General features: G+C 33.9%; 1 protein-coding gene across 1 annotated transcript in view; it reads right to left on the bottom strand.

Moving 5' to 3' along the window:
* Positions 1–11,033: 11,033 nt before the first annotated feature.
* The window catches only part of CRPPA (CDP-L-ribitol pyrophosphorylase A), a 57,692-nt gene continuing 50,411 nt past the window's right edge, over positions 11,034–18,314 (bottom strand). The window contains exon 10 of the mRNA XM_087917635.1: positions 11,034–13,150. Within this exon, the coding sequence (XP_087773761.1) occupies positions 13,046–13,150 (105 nt within the window). The 3' untranslated portion in view covers positions 11,034–13,045. The remainder of the gene's footprint in view (positions 13,151–18,314) is intronic.

The following is an 18,314-nucleotide window of genomic DNA, read 5'->3' on the forward strand; positions in this document are numbered from 1 at the left end:
ATTCTTCCATGAACAAGTTTGCACCACTACAAAACCTAGCTAAACACTTAGCAAAGCAGCTACAGCCCCATGCTGAAGCAGCAGCTTCACATGTACAAAACTCATACCACTTCTTGGAAATGATCAAAAACAAGAAGATCTGCTTGTAAGTTTCAACGTGGTTTCACTATTCACTCAAGTCCCAATAAAAGAAACTCTTGAAATCATCAAAAATAAATACCAACCACCCAAACACCTCATGGAACTAGCAGAATACTACTTAACCAACACATATTTCATATACAAAGGACAAAGATACAAGCAAATTGAAGGGGCCCCTATGGGATCACCACTGTCATCCATCATTGAAAACCTGTTCATGGAAGAATTCGAATCCAGAGCCCTAGCTAATGCCACACACCAGCCCAAACTATGGTTAAGATACATCAATGACACATTTGTGATTTGGCCCCATGGAAAAGAAAACCTAAACAATTTCCTAACACACCTAAACAGCACACACCCCATCAAATTCACCATGGAAACAGAAACAAACAAACAACTACCATTCCTAGATGTACTGATCTACAAAAAAACAGATGGCACACTAGGACACACTATTTACCAGAAGAAAGCACACACCACCTGCTACCTCAATGCCCAATCCCACCACCAGCCAGCACAGATAAACTCTGTGGCCACTAATCGCCAGAACCAAATGCCTGGCAGACAAGACACACATAAAGACTGAACTATGCACCCTGACCAAAATACTGATAGCTAACGGCTTCCACAAAAATAAAAGCACGGACCTGATCCACAAAAACACACTGAAACCCAGTAGAGACCCAGAAGATGAACAAACCTATGGAACAGCTGTCCTGCCCTACATAAGAGGTACTACAGACAAAATCAGTAAGATACTACACAGGCATCACATCAAGACTGCCTTCAAAACAGACAGAAAAATAGCAGCCATCCAAAGATAAAACTGACCTGGAAAATCAAGGCACATATGAAGTCCCCTGTGCATCATGCCCTGCCACATACATTGGACAGACCAATAGAAGAATAAGTCCCCACCTGGATGAACATAAAAATGCAGTAAAAAAGCTGGAACACACTTCCTCACTAGTCCAATACATGAAAGCAACCGGTCATAGCATCGACTTCAATGGCACCAAAACCCTAGCCAATATAGAAAATCCCAGCCACAGAATTATCAGAGAAGCCATAGAGATTGAAAAAAGATCTGAAAGCATGAATAGAAGAAATGATTCCACCAGACGGTCAATTATTGGAAGCCTGCACTCACAAACAAAAATATCTCCACACCACAAGCCAGGTAAACACCTGCGCACAAACAGATCCGCCCTGATACCTCCAGCTCAAACACACCCCAACCAGGCACCCAGATGAAACCTAGCTTCCTAACAAATGATAGCCATCCATTTACTCGGAGCCAAGCCGCATTAAAAGCCTCCAATACAGGATCACAATGTTGCCAGCCAATCAAGACAAAAAATAAATAAATCACAAAACAGACAGAAGATATTAGAAACACCAATCAAACAGAACACAGCAAACTCCAAAACCAATAAACACAGATCAAGACTCCCAACCAATCAGGATGAAGAAGAAACCATTCTGGCACAGCAGTAGGCTAGCCCCAAATTTAAAACTGAAATGGCTGTGAAAGTCTGACTCACAGACGAACACAATACAGAAGCCTGATGATGGCAGATGAGATTCTGCCGAAACGTTGCTACAACTTTAAAAGCACAACTATAATGACGTGGGAAAATACCCGAACAAAGCTGAATACCATACAGACATCCACCCATCCATCCATCCATCCATCCATCCATCCATCCATACATACATACATGCATGCATACATACATACATACATACATACATACCTATATCCACAAATGTTTAAATCCTGCAAATGTTGAGTTTTTTGTGTTTTTTCAGAACATTTTTCTTTCCCCAAGAAAATATGCCTTTAGGAAATTTTCCACACTTTTTGGCTAAAGGTTGCAAAATTGTTCTTCAAAACGTAAATATCAAAAAAATTAGAAATAATTCCCAGTGAGACAACTGGGTTTATTCTTTTTCTTTCTGAACCATTTGTAGTTGACAAACTTTGTCAAAATATGGATCCATATCAGAATGCAAGTACTCTGGGAAAGAATTTAACGTGAGTGGAGGAAACTATGTTAGTTTCCTCCCTCTTTACATTCAAGCTTCTAAATGAAGTAGAGTCACTTGGACTAAGATTGACAGGTAACAGCTTTGACAATCCAGGTTAAGTAATACAGTGTACTTTAGATTATTTTGAACAATAATTTCCAGAAATGTAAGCAATATAGCAGATGGCAAAAATTTTGTGTGAGTTCAAAAAATCTGGAGGACACCAGGGTGCTTATTTCTGCCTGTGGCAACAAAAGTGTCAACAGAGTATTAAGACAGGAAGCGCCAAGCCCAAAGGAATAGATTTTCTTTCTATTTCAAAGGAACAGATGGAGAAACAAATTACAATGAAGAGGAATTAAAAGAAGTTGATTAATGTGAAAAGCACATTGTCTGCTTTTTGTGGCAAAAAAATTCAAATCCCTTAAGTAGAAAGCTTTCTACTGTAAATCAAGTCTTACAAAAACTAAATTCAATGTTATTTTAGAACCTAAATAGATTCTGCTTAGTATTAATCCACAAGCCATAGTGTTGGACTTCCTTGACGCCATATAAATTAATATTTACAGAAAGCTAAAGCAAATAACTTATTTAACATTGTATTTCTATAGGCCAATGATGTATGAATCAGTTTTTGAAGTGCAAAAAAGAAATCTCCTCAAAAAGCAACAATGTCTTTCATGCTGGCTCATTTCTAATAAACTAATCTTTATTGTTTTGCAAAATATTCCAGTGTTGAAATTCTCCACAAAATTCCCACAATCATTATTTATTTTATAGGACAATCACTACTAATTATTTTTAACTGTATAGCTATTTTCAATCAAGGGCAATGCATTTTGATTAGTTTATTTGAGAAAAATGATTAAAAATTAGCCATAATAATAACCATGTGTGGAAGTAATAACAGCAATGATTTCTTGTCCAAAATTGACAGAAAGCACCTGTAAGACACATGTGCTATGTGTTCTGTTTGAAAATTTAAAATTCAAATGGTAGTTCTCAAAAGGTTGAGATTTGGTGGTACACCCTACAAAATATAAGTGACTAACAAAACAAAGAATTTCCAACAATAGTTTTCATGAATAGATTCTAAAATTAATTGCTTTTGCTGCATTTTTGCTGTAAAGTTTGAATCAAATCAAAATACTTTTTCAGTAAATATACATATGGAAACATGAAAACAAAATCAGATAGATCTACATTTATTCTTATATTTTCAAATTTAGCACCGATTAAGCTTCAAGAAGATGGCCAGGAGATAGATTTTTAAGTTAGATTTACTATATTACACAAATACAAAAGGCAGCAATTCATGAAAAATGTTATCAACTAAAGCACCACAAGGGATGTCTTGGTATCTGTCTAATTTAATCTAGAAACGGAAAAAATTGTGTTTCAAGAAAGCAATCTTTGAAACAAGCAAAAAAGAAATATTTTTGAATAGCATTTTTATCAAACACATATATTTCAACAAACCATATATTTCAAGATACATGTGTACTCAACAAACCATATATTTCATAATACAATAAATATCAAACCATACATATATGAGATTAGAATTAAGTAATTTCACTATATAATTAAAAGACTAGTTGGGAGTCTATAAGCATAGTTTAGAGAATAGTTGTGTGGGATATACCAAAGTTTCTTTATAGCTTTTATTTTCCTTTTATTTATTGTATTATCAATTTGCTTGCTTAGAGATTTGTTTGTTTTCTGTTCCTTATATTGCTGCAGTATGAAAGAACAGCCTCTTCCTCAATTTGAACCAAGGTATTAGCCCAGTATTTTCTAATCGAACCACAGACAACTACAATGATCTAATACATATCGATTTTACAGAAGACAATTTTGAAAAAGCACTACGCAATCTAAAACCATCTCTATCCATTGGACCGGATATGTGCCTACTTATTTAAAAAAGCTATCCACTGCCATAGCCGAACCGCTAAGCATAATCTTTAAAAAATCTTTCAGGACCAGCTCCTTGCCTAACCTATGGTCACAAGCCACAGTCATCCCCATCTTCAAAAAGAGAGACCCCAGCCTAGTTGAAAATTACAGACCTATCTCTTTATGCTGCATCACCTGTAAAGTCTTGGAATCAATTATTAACCAATCCATTATTCTCCACTTAGAGACAAAAAACCTACTCTCTAATAAGGAATTTAGTTTCAGAAAAAAAACTATCCTGTAATCTGCAACTCTTACACTGCAAAAACATATGAACTACTCAACTCGATCAGGGCAAAGCAATAGATGCAATCTAAACAGACTTCTGTAAACCTTTGATTCAGTGGTACACAACAAACTACTCCTAAAACTAAAATCTTATGGTATCTCTGGACACCTGCATAACTGGATAGAAGCATTCCTGCCAAACAGACAACAAATGGTCAAAATTAGGAGCATCCTATCGAACTCTGTACCTGTCAACAGTGCTGTCCCCAAAGGCAGTGTTCTAGGACCAACTCTCTTCATACTCTACATAAATGATCTCTGTGATCATATTAAAAGCAACTGCGTTCTCTTCGCTGATGATGTAAAGCTATTCAACACCACAGACAATACTGCTACCCTTCAAAAAGATCTTGACTATGTATCAGAATGGTCAAACAAATGGAAACTTCAAATCTCAACAAACAAATGCTCTGTCTTACATATTGGCAAAAAAAAAAATCAGAAAAGAAATACAAGCTGAATAGTCAAAACCTTGTTGATGATCCTTGGAGTACTCATCTCTAATGATCTAAGTGCTAGAGCCCACTGTAACTACATAGCCAAAAAGACATTAAGAATTGTTAACCTAATCCTACGTAGCTTTTTTTCTGGTAATATCACACTACTAACTAGAGCATACAAAACATTTGCTAGACCAATACTTGAATACAGCTCATCAGTCTGGAACCCACATTACGTATCTGATATTAATACAGTTGAGAAAGTCCAGAAATATTTCACAAGAAAAGTTCTACATTCCTCTACTCGTTGCAGAATACCTTATGCTACCAGACTTGAAATTCTAGACCTAGGAAACCTAGAACTATGTCGTCTTTGGTTCTATCTAAGTATAGTATATAAAATCATACATTGCAATGTCCTACCTGTCAATGAATACTTCAGCATCAACCATAAAAATACAAGAGCACACAATAGATACAAACTCAAAGTAAACCGCGCCAAATTTGATTGCAGGAAATATGACCTCAGCAACAGAGTGGTCAATATCTGGAATACTCTACCTGACTCTGTGGTTTCTTCCCCAAACCCCAACATCTTCAATATTAGACTGTCTACTATTGATGTCATCCCTTTCCTAAGAGGCCTGTAGGGGTGTGCATAAGCGCACCAACACTCCTACTGTCCCTGTCCAATTGTTTCTTTTTTATTTTTCTTATATGTATCGATTTCATGTATTCATAGCTATGTTTATACTTATACCGATTATCTTGTAAGCGATGGACAAATCAAATGAATCAAATCAAATCAATTTTTCCCTTTGATATGAATAGTTTCCAACCAACTTCTCTGGTCATTGCCAGTTTGGTTTAGTAGTTAAGGCATTAGGCCAAAAACCAAGACATTGAGTTATCTAGTCCTATCTTAGGCATGGAACCTAATGATTTTGGTTTCTCTCAGCCCAATTCCTCTCACAGGGTTGCTATTGTGGAACGGATGGACAGACGGACAGGAGGAAGGATTATACTGAGAGTGAATGAGGATCTGAAGAAAGTCCTGCCTTAGCACTTGGCACCATAGGTGCCAAGGACTGACATAGAGCTGGTCATGCCCACCCTGGCCACACCTACCTTGGGCTCCCCAAGGTCAAGCCAACCCTGATGTGGTACTCAATAGAATCGAATGTCAATCCTGAAGCTGACCTGACCAAGGTAATTTTGAGGCTTTGATGTTGCCACATTGAAGTTGAGGGATAGAGAGAGGGGAATATAGTTTGGTTTGTAGTCAAAACAAAATACTTTCTCCTGGGAACCAAGGACATTCCCACAGTTGGCAGAGAGAAGAGATGTCACCAGGCAACCAGACAGAACCTTGATTGGACTATGTGACTAATAATTTGGGAACAGGAAGAAACTTTTACTTTTAATTAGGTGAAAACCACAGGAATGTTCCAAGTGAGTTTCCACCAGCCTGTGCCAATATATGTTCAATAAAACTATTCTTTGAGGAGCCTACATGACTCAAAAGTTGTTTGCTATGGGCATATTACTTGGAACCCTGACATCGAGTTTGACACGCTAGTGTAGGTCTCCTGCTTAGGCGGGTTATGGTGGTGTTGGACTAAATGATCTACAAGTTCCCTTCCAAGTGTTAATATAAACTGAGTTGCTTAAAGCTTTTGCCTCTACCAATCACCAATTCTTCATTTGCACCACTGCAGAAAACCAAAACAGTTGAAATGCAGAGTATATTTTATCTGTTAAAATTCATTAGTATTGCTTTGGGTATCAATTTAAGATAAGATCTGGTTGAAGTACTGTAAATTTAGAATAATTCTTGACCCTTTAACATAAGATTGTTAGAAGAATCAATTATTATCCTGTTAATAATATTGGTTTTATTTTGAATCAGTAATCAAAGCACTTCATACATCATTTCAGAAATAAAGGAAAATCCCTATAAAATAGGTTAACAAGATTATTTCTATTCTGCAAATAAGTCTCAGCTACTCTTTGGCACAAATGCAGGGAGAAAATAAGACACTCTTCGCTTCAGTATTTGGTAACACAAAAGCTTATTGTTTATTCCTTCCTCTGCAAGGAGTCCAAGATAATAGCTAAGCAAACAAAATAAAGTTGGATCTAACCCGAGTTTCCTGGGATTCGATATTTATAATAATTTCCCCTCGTTACCCTTCATTACCCCTGATTACCCTTATTACCCATGATTACCATTATTAATGATAATTATTCATATGAATTCAATCACATGAATTGTGGTTAATGCATAGAGCTTCACCTCACAACATTTTACATAGACCACGCATATTATTATGATACAGAGTTTATTCTGATGAAGAGGAATGAAGGTCAATGTGGCTTCGATTCAAATGCGTGTGTTGTGTAGTCACAACATGTGTCCCCCTCTACCAGGAACCAGTCTATAAAACAATATACATTATATCACTAATTATTTCTCTACTTGTGGTCCAGGTTTATCAGGATATTTGGTATGGAATTGCCTTATCAGTCTATTTGCACACACATCTGCTACTTTCGCCTCTGTTTCAGGATATCCTTTCCATCTCACTAAGTATTGTAACACTTTTCTACATATCCGCGAATCTAGAATTTTATCAATTTCAGCATGGGTTACATCTTTAGCTATTACAGATTCCTCAAGTTGAGGTATATCAATGTGTTCTCCAGGCTTCAGTAAACTAGCATGAAACACAGGATGTATTTGATGTAACTGTGGTGGCAATTCAAGTTTTACACTTACAGGGTTTATCACTTTCATAATTTGGAAAGGTCCAATACATTTTGGTCCCAATTTTCGACTATTTAGGTGTAATTTTATACATTAAGTTTATAGGTAAACATAGCCTCCAGGTTTGAATGCTTTATACTCTTTTCTTGTCTGCTTGTTGTTTATATTCTAGTGCTGTTTTATTGAGAGTCTCTTTTAGTTTATCCCAACTATCCTGAACATTTTTTGATCCACATTTGGACACTTATGGGTTGTTGTTCATCACATTGTAAATCAGGGATTGGCACGAATTCTATCCCATTTACTACCTGGAATGGGCTATATCCTGTGCTTTCATGTATAGATTATATGCTACTTCAGCAAATGGAAGTAAATCAGCCCATTCTCACTGTTGGTAAGATGTACATGATCTCAAATACCTTTCAATCATCGCATTAGCTCTTTCAACAGCACCATTGGTGCTGGGATGGTATGTAGAGCTAAGACCTTGAGAGCATCCTAAAAGGCGTACAAATGCTCTCCAAAATCATGCTGTGAATTGCATACCTCTATCCAAAATTATCCTCCTGGGTGTGCCATGTAGTCTATATACGTTTTATAAACAGGTTGGCTAATTTTGTTGCCGAAGGTAATCCTTTAGATGGTATAAAGTGAGCTTGTTTTGAAAACAAGTCTATAATAGTCCAGATTACTACATATCCATTACTGCTGGGCAATTCCACAATAAAGTCCATGGCTATATCTTGCCATGGCCAGTTTGGATCCAATACAGTTTGTAATAGTCCTAAAGGTTTTCCTACTCGAGGTTTTATAGTAGCACAAATGTGGCATTCTTTAATGTACTATTCAATGTCTGATCTCATATGTGGCCACCAAAACTGTTTTGGTTTTAAAAATCCAAAATGTCCAGCCTGCCTTATATCATGACGCTGGGATAGTATCTTTTTCCTACAATTTGATGTAACATATATTTTATCCCCTCTCCAATACAACCCATCTTTATCCAAACAGGCAGTATTATTTGTTTTTATCCAAACATCCATTTTTGTAGCCTCTTGTAATTCCTTTTTGGTTATCTCTTTTGTGGTCAACATCTGAATTTGTTTGGCTGACGATCCTACAGAAATCATGGGCTGAATAACTTCATCTCTAGACACATTGTATTGAGGTAGTCTAGATAGTGCATCTGCCATGAAGTTTTCACCTCCCGGGACCTATCTCAACTGGAAATCAAAACATTTAAAATACAAAGCCCATCTTACTTGTTTAGGGGATAGTTTTCTCAGTTTCTGTAATGCTTGTGAATTTTTATGATCTGTCCAAACTTTGAATTTTTCTTTCAACACTTCTAATAGGTGTCTCCATGTACTAAGTGCCCATTTTACAGCGAAAGCCTCCTTTTCCCAAATAGCCCACCTGCATTCTGTGGTTGTAAATTTCCGTGATGTATATGCACATGGCTGTAATTGTCCATCAATGTTATACTGTAAGAGGACAGCCCCCACAGCCACATCACTTGCATCAGCTTGTACTATAAAACTTTTAGTTGTATCAGGATGTTTTAAAATGGGCTCTTGAACAATAAAGCGTTCAGGTCACCTTTAAGTAATAATCATATAGTTAGAAATTGAGGTATTTTTATTCTGAGGTAAGCATATAATTAAGAACTCTAAAGAAATAGATTAATTGATATTTATATATAGATAAGAATTTAATTACTTTAATGAATTGGCTGCTTTAAATTAATTAAGCATATAAGACTGTTGATTTTGTGAGAGAATTGAATCCAAATAAAAAACAATATACCTTTTTTTTGAACCCACAGCACTCTTGGTCCAGAATAGATCAGATATGGATGGACCCTGGGTTAATGGAGAATATTGAAAGGATCGAGATGTTGCCAAATCTATGGACTGACCATAATCCCATTCAAATTAAATGGAAAGGAACGAGAAAAATTGGAAGATGGACATTTAACAATACCATATTAAGAGATAAAGAATATATTGAAATGATAAAGAAAGAATTGAATATATTTTTTGAAATAAACAAAAGAGAACATACCTCCCTACAGAATCTTTGGGATACAGCCTATGTGAGAGGTCTAACTATTGCTTACAATATTAAAAAGAATAAAGAAAAAAGACAGCAACAAAATATATGGAGGGAGAAGCTGAAAGATTTAGAAACAAGTAGACAAAAGGACCCAAACAATTCAAACATTAAGAAAGAAATAGATCTGGTAAAACATAAGATAAATCTAAATGTACAGGAAGATTTGGCCCGAAAAATTAAATTAGTAAAACAAAATTATTTTGAAAATGCAAATAAGCCAGGGAAGTGGTTAGCCCATAAAATTAAAAAAGAACAAGAAAAGAGAACGATCATAGCTCTCCAAGATCAGGAAGGGAAATTATGCACGCAGACCCAAGAAAAAAAAGAAATCGCTAAGGAGTTTTTTATGAAATTGTATAAACAGGAAGAAATACCAGAAGAATCTATTGATCAATATTTGAATGAAAAGAACTTGCCCGAAATTACTGATGAAGAGAAACAAAATTTGAATAATAAAGTATCTATAGAAGAAATTAGGAAGGCAATTGGAACACAAAAAGCAAATAAGACCCCTGGCCCAGATGGAATTCCTTCGGAATTCTATAAGGAATTCCAAGAAACAATAGAGGAGATATTGGTGGACTTGTACAATGAAGACCTGGAGAATGCTAACATGCCTAAATCATGGATGGAAGCATATATTACCCTTATTTAAGAAGAACATTCTGACCCACAAAAATTCAAAACTATAGACCAATATCACTTTTAAATGTAGATTACAAAATAATGGCTACAATATTGGCGGAAAGATTAAAGAGATTATTAAGTTGAATTATCCATACTGATCAGAATGGCTTCCTCCCCCATAGGCAAATAAAAACAAATACAAGAACCATTATGGATATATTAGAATACTATGAAGTATACTCAACCAAGACAATGGCATGAAGTCGGTGTAGCTTAGACTAGCACCGAATGTCAGCCACGATGAGGAACGGCAGGCGGGACTTCCTTCAGAGGTCCATTCCCCCTGTGGGCCGCACTAATATTATACTTTCATATCATGGTGGGAGCCACAGGATATCGTCCTGTGGGCCGCAATTGGACCGCGGGCCGCGAGAATGAGACCTCTGATATACATTGTCTATATATAGCGTTGAGTCCACAGAAATCAACAGAAAGCCGTAATCCACCATCTTTTTTCTCACAAAATAAAACAGGGGCAGCTCAAACATTTTCAGAAAAATTGCTTGAAAATAGAATTTCTGCATTAAACTGCTCTAACCGATCTATTAGCTCTCTCATAAATGTAAACTTTAAATTCATGAAGCAAACAGCACCTCAAGGCATCAGTTTATAGGCATTTTTTATTTACCTCAAGTATTTATGAAATGATGTAAGAGATGATTAATGATATACTTAACCTCAAAGATTTTGTGCATGAATATAAACAGAAAAATATAAAATTGTTTTAATACTCATCTAGCATCAACCGTATTTAGTATATGTGTGTATACATACACACACATACATGCGTGTGTAACATTATATTATATGAAAGCATGCAGTTGAAGATCATAAATGCAACTGGAGTTTGTTCATGCATACATAAGGGTATTAGGATACAAATTATTCCATATGAATAGTAGGAGATAACTAACTAGTAAAGTGGATATTAGATAATTTCTTAATATAATACCATAACTGAAATTAGTATTAAAATAATGTTTTCCACAAATAACATATAGAAAATAAACAATGTATTGGCATTTTAAAAGACATTTAAGTTATTTCAGTCCTTACTACCATTATTACGCAACTATAAATATGCAATCTAAATGTTTAATATTTATTGCTGAACACAAGTGGTACAGTGGTCAAGTTGTTGACATAAAAACCATCTAGTTTTTGTTCAGACATAGAAGTTAGGGTGGGTAACTTTGGGCCACTCTCTCCTACCCGCTTTGCATAATTGTTGTGTAGATTATGTAGGCAGGAATATTATATATTCCCTCAACATGTTACTTGTTGCTGGATAAAAATATGATAGTAAATAAACTGTCTCTGAAATAAAAAAGATATTACCTAAGATCCTGTCAGCCTTCCCAGGTAAATCAGACAGGAAAAATGGTGATATGATCCAATTCTACTTTAGTGTAAAGCTACATTAACAGAATGTTGCAATTCTGAAAGTACAAATATACCACTCAGACACCCTTCTGTGTCTCTTTCTCTGAACATAACACAGCTGTTGGATATGCAGCCTCTTACCATTCCCTAGGCAGCATTTTTTCATCCTATGTCCTGATGTCTTTCTTACATACCAATACAGAGATAAGTTAGCTACTCACAATATTTGACAATGCAAAGTGCTGGCTGTATTACTTACAGATGATGCATTCATATGCTATGTCAAGTCCACAACCATGATCAGCAAAACCTAACAGTTGGGCTAATGCAACTTGTGGGCCAAACTCAAATAAACTTAGTGTAGTGGAATCTGTAAACCTTGTTTACAGTTGCTTGAATTAGTCTTTTATTTTCAGCTCAGAGATTTACAGTCTGCTCATGAAATGTGGAAACCCCTAGTAGTGGCATACTTCTATTTTCCCGAAGTGGCAGAATTTCTTTTGGAAATGATGGACTTGTGATAATCCTATCCTGTAGTTATTAGGCTACAGTAACTTGTTTCATAAGTATAATTTGTAATACTTTGTTTTATTTTGCCCATACATTTGATTTTACTATTGTATTTCACGAAATACAATTCAGTCTTCCCCAATTTCTAAAATTCTCAGCAGTGTTTAGACATTATGGAAGCTGAAATCCAGGACATCTGATGGAAAACATTTTGGGAAAGCTGATCTATCTCCATTATCTGTTAAGATGAAATCAACCGTAGGGGTTACATAAAGCAAAAGAGAGATTGTAACAACTTATTTTTGCACATGGACTTTTCCTGTTTTTCCTATATACACAAACGGCAAAACTATGAGCATACAACTGCACAGTATTTCTCTAAAATAACAGCCATACAACATTTTAATAAATATTTCTGATAGATTCCTTAATTTAGAGTTCAATTAAAACATTTTTCAGTTTATCAGTTCATTCTCATATATATTAGAAATATTTACTTTTCACTTATATCTTCTTAGAAATATTTTATTTAGCCTATTTCATAACCCTCCTTTCTGCTCAAGGCACTTGAGGCAATGTGCAACTGAATTTTCTGTATTCATTATAAATATTTTATATTTAAAATGTGCATATTTCATGCTAAATGTTATTAGTGACAAACCCTAGTTTTTAATTGTTAAAAAATCTGTACTTTGAAACATGAATAATTAAAAATATTTTTTCATGCTACTAGAAGTTGACCAACAAATGCAGGATTTCGTTCTCTTATTAATACAGTAATAAGTGCAGCAGCTGAATCCATGGTCTCTTGAAGCTTTACAATCTCCTGAAAGAAAAAGAAAAGTTATTCAGGAATGAGATACATTTCTAGAGTTTAAATAATAGAAATTCCTACACAACAGCAATGTTTGAAATCCAAATTCTGTTCTCAACCTGATTACATTTTTTTCTAATTATTCTAACTAAATTTTCTCATTTATAGAGAATAAGCTTATATACAATAAATAATCAGATATATCTGAATAGGAAGCATACAATAAATAATTTGTTCTTGACACGTTAAATATTTCACAGAATCATCCACCAGCTGCTATTTCTGCAGTTATTGCTGACATGTTACATTCAAGCTTGTAGATATGAAATATTTACCAAAACTTAAACAAGGAAGGAAGGATCTAGTAATTACAATCTCTCTTTCTATGTTCAATAATTGGATGTTATTGAACTGTACACCAATTATTGTTATTAATATTAATCAAACTATTAATACAGTTCAGGAATGTTTAATTAAACATACAGTTCAGGGATTCATTAAACATTCCTGAACTGTATTAATAGTTATTATTTAAATACTGTTGGCTTTCTGACTTTCTCCCTGATTTTTCCATGGCTTCCCATAAATTGGGAAGCCAGCAGAAATTTGAGAAGGGAGGGAGAGAGGGAAGGCAGGAAGGAAGAGAGGGAGGGAGGAAAGGAGGGAGGGAGGAGGCTTTCTGGCAGCTTCCCACAAGGAATATCAATGGGAAATAGCAGATAGCTATTTTGTTTGCCCAACTTGGTCATTTTATTTCTCTGTTTAGGTAATTAAACATCTCTGAAATGATGACCCAATGGCCCATGGGTTATTTAGTGATATATAGGAACTAAATATTGTTTTAAAGTCATACCATTTTCACAATCCATTGTTATATTTAGATCTCACTGGGAAATATACTGGTGGTTTTCTATTAAAATGTGGCAAAATATATTCAAATACATCTAATATTTCTCATGTACATGCCCACAATAATTATCTCCAAGCTAAATATATTTAAACTTCACAATTTAAATATAAACTTCTGTTATCACAGAACATTCATTCATCTGTCTTTAAGAACAATATCAATTCTAAGTAGAAAAATACATTGATTAAATGAAGTCATCTTACTACAATTACTAATCCATCCAACTAAATTACGGATATGTTAGTTGGTTCAGATTAATTTTCAAAAACAGAACAGCAGGATTTGTTTTGTTAAATCACAAAATAATAATTATAATTATGGAATCTTTAAGTTTGTATTATATTTATGAAATCTAGCTATTGCTCTTTGTAGATTTGAGGAAACCAAAGAAGAAATATCAAATAAATTTACAACTTTAACCAGAGTGATTTTAGTGGTTGAATATGGCATCTGAAGTTTATATTAATACATTTTAAAATTCAGTAGGAAGACAAAATTTATTTGGATTTAATTTAACAATAATTAAAATAGAGCTACAGGAATCTCTGGAACTTAAATTATACTACTAACTTAAGTTACATTTATTTCAAAAGATTCATTCTAATTATGATTAAACTAATTTAATTTTTTAATAAATATCCAGATAAAAATATTTATGATATAAGCAATATTTAAAGTTATAAGCAATCCAAGTAGTAAATTGCTATAGATGAAAAATTATGCTCATATCCCCGAAAGTAAAACTTATTAAATCAAGGTAACCTATATGATTGCACGAAAATGCAATTTATTTCTATCTGCATCGGATACTGAAATATATGGAACAATGTAAGCAGTACATTTCTATGCCATAGGCTATAATCCTCTACTTGCTTGGTAAAAAATGTGCATGGAAGTATTATTTCAAGAAGAATCTTTGTACAATTTAAAGATTGAAATACTAAATAACTGTTAATATTTTTCAAATAAATAAATAAATTGTTGAATTAAGCCTGTATAGGACAACAGCCCACATATTATCAGACCCTAGCCTCCTTTTTTACAGTTCCTGTAATATCTGGTGAAATTCAATGCAAGAATCTCAAATTTCAAAAGCACTATTTTTCATGGATTTTTGAAAAAAATTACTACTGAAGCCTTTCATTGGAACCTTGAGGATGAACTATTACACTTAGTATATTCTACAAAAGTGATTTCACCGGTTATAATCCTTAAAAACCATACAAGATTTTTCCCTGAACACTTAAAGAGAACAAATATATATTTTCTGAACAATATTAATAATTCTAAAAAACAACAAACAAATAAATCATCTCTTTTTAAAACCTACTAGTGCTATCCCAAGGAGACTTTTAGTCACACTATGCAATATATAAAGTTTAGACAGCAGTGTTGCATATAGGGTGATAGAAGTAGGTTAACATCTTTCTTTGCTTTTTGACAGAATTTTTGTAATATTTTTTTCTTTATATTATTTTTTATTTTTCATTAGATTACAGCTTGAACTTCAAGCTTCAATAGACATATCAGAACAACCTGATTTAAGAAAAATTAGGAATGCAAAAGCATGAAGCATGTATGAATGTTTATGGGAGGAACCATTAATAGAAGAGTTAGAAATAGAAAATAATTTTTGCTTTTAATATTATGTACTGAGAAATCTTCTTTACATTTATACTACTATTCAGCATTGCCAAAATCTTAAAAGAATATTGGTTTCAATGAATACATAAAGTGAAATTACACAAAACAAACTAAAAAAACCCATTAAACCAAAGCCAAGAAAGGCTTTAATGACAAGATACTTTTTATTGAACAGAGATATTTCTGCCAAATAAACATGCCCTCTGTCTGAATTAAATAATGGGATGCTTATGGAGTTTTTTTCAAAATTGCCAATCATTCAATTCTTTAGCAGAGATTTATTCCTAAACAAAACAGCTATTCAGCTATAACTTCCTGTTTCTCTATGCTGTTCTTCCAACTGCAAATATAACAAAAATATAAAAAAACCAAAATTCTGTTGCTTTATCCATTAATTTCTTTGCTCTGCTCATGATTAACTATTTTAATTGTGATGAAAAAATTAATAAAGAATTTTCAAAATTGCTTTGTGCAGGAGTGTTGGTTTATATTAAGATTTCACCATTAAAATTAACCAAGTTTCAAGATTTAGCTAAAAAGAATAACTTGTCTTACAAATTAAAACAGAAAACTGATATACAGTTCCATAATTTTTCTTCTGCCAAATATAAGTTCTGTTAAAAAGTAATGCCAGGAGAATTTCATAAAAATATATAAATGTTGTTAATATATCACAGAATTATAAATGGCTTCTCACACCATTTCCACTGCATATTTGCTGTTACCAGAATCTTAAGATGGCTTTTAAAGATTTTTAACTGGGAATTCTGAATAACAGAATAAGAGTTAGAAGAGACCTTGCAGTCTTCTAGTCCTACACCGTCTAGCAGAATACCTGCACCATTTCAGACAAATGGCTGTCCAGTCTCTTCTAGTTGTTCTTGATATATTTGGCAGGCACCAAATGCATCATATATTTGGGAAAGATGGCCATAACACATATAATACATATTCTTCTTTTCACAGAATATTATATCAGCTTTAATTTGCATTGCATATTACATCATTGCATCTGCTTCTATCTATATATTGATATGTATATATTAATAGACATATTCTATTTGGGATAAAGGAAATAAAGACTCTTTTTGTACATAGGCATAAGCAGTCATAAAAATAGAGATAACAGGTGCAGCCATAGTCTTGCCCACTGAGGAAATTAATGGAATTCATTGGGATTTATTTATTGGGAAGGTTGCTCAGAATTTATATGAACTTCAAACTTCTAGAGGGAATTTGTCATTTCTGGAAAAGCAGTATATATATTTAAATATATTTTACTATATTCTTGTTCACTGAAAAATGCTTTGAACATCTGCATTGTCAGGATGCATGCATGAGCAGGTAAATGAATGTCTTATGTCAATATAAAGTGTTAGAACTTGGGCAATAAATTTATAATTATGAATTAGGATAAAATGAAGATCTATTACCTGTTACTGTAATTATATTAATAAAATAACTGTTGACTGATGAAGACATGTGAAATTTATGCTTGAGGGTTTATAAAGGAAAACTTACTGACGGTCAAAATATTTGAGCAATTGCATTTTGGTTGAGATTTTTACCAGAAAGATAGTAATTTTTTCCAAATTCCACTTATATAACTTGTTACTTTTGTGCATGACTCAGTAATGCACTGTCATCTGACTTATTGACTTACTTGCTCACAATTATATTTTATGAAAGCTAGCTTCAATGCAGGTAAACCATTTTTTTTATTAAGTTAAATCAAAGTAATTACTGTGATACTTTATTTTTCTATAACTACAAATCACAGACAGACCTATAAACTATATAGGTTTATTTTTCAAAAGATTGATGGTTTCTGACATACCACACCAATCACATCTATTCTACATGTACGCTATACTTGTAAAAATTTGATTAACAAAAGGATTCTTGTTTTTGAATGATTCCAGGCTGTTTTATGCTTAGAGTAATCCTCCTTCTAATTGCAACAAGGGATAATAAGTTTGTATATCACAGGTTTGGTTGTGAGATGGCACCAGATCGGATTTTTTCTTATGAAAACTATACAAAATAAAACATTTAATACCCTCAAAATTGTTGGAACTCTATTTTCTTATTAAACTTATATACAGCGTTCTAACTTATTTACTATATATTATTCTATAGTGTGTGTGTGTGTGTGTGTGTGTGTGCTTTGTTCGGATATTTTCCCATATCATTATAGTTGTGCTTTTAAAGTTGTAGCAACGTTTCGGCAGAATCTCATCTGCCATCATCAGGCTTCTGTATTGTGTTCGTCTGTGAGTCAGACTTTCACAACCATTTCTGTTTTAAATTTGGGGCTAGCCTATTGCTGTGCCAGAATGGTTTTTTCTTCATCCTGATTGGCTGGGAGTCTTGGTCTGTGTTTATTGGTCTTGGAGTTTGCTGTGTTCTGCTTGATTGGTGTTTCTAATATCTTCTGTCTGTTTTGTGGCTTTTTTTGTCTTGATTGGTTGGCAACATTGTATTTCCTGCATTGGAGGCTTTTAGTGCAGCTTGTCTCTGAGTAAACGGACAGCTATCATTTAAAAACTGAGCTTCCTAATAAAGGATAGCCGTCCGTTTACTCGGAGCCAAGCCTCACTAAAAGCTTTCAATACAGGAAAC

The sequence above is a fragment of the Pseudonaja textilis genome, chromosome Z (genome assembly GCF_049901715.1).
Source record: "Pseudonaja textilis isolate UNSWEBS1 chromosome Z, rPseTex1.2, whole genome shotgun sequence".
In the NCBI taxonomy this organism is placed as follows: domain Eukaryota; kingdom Metazoa; phylum Chordata; class Lepidosauria; order Squamata; family Elapidae; genus Pseudonaja; species Pseudonaja textilis.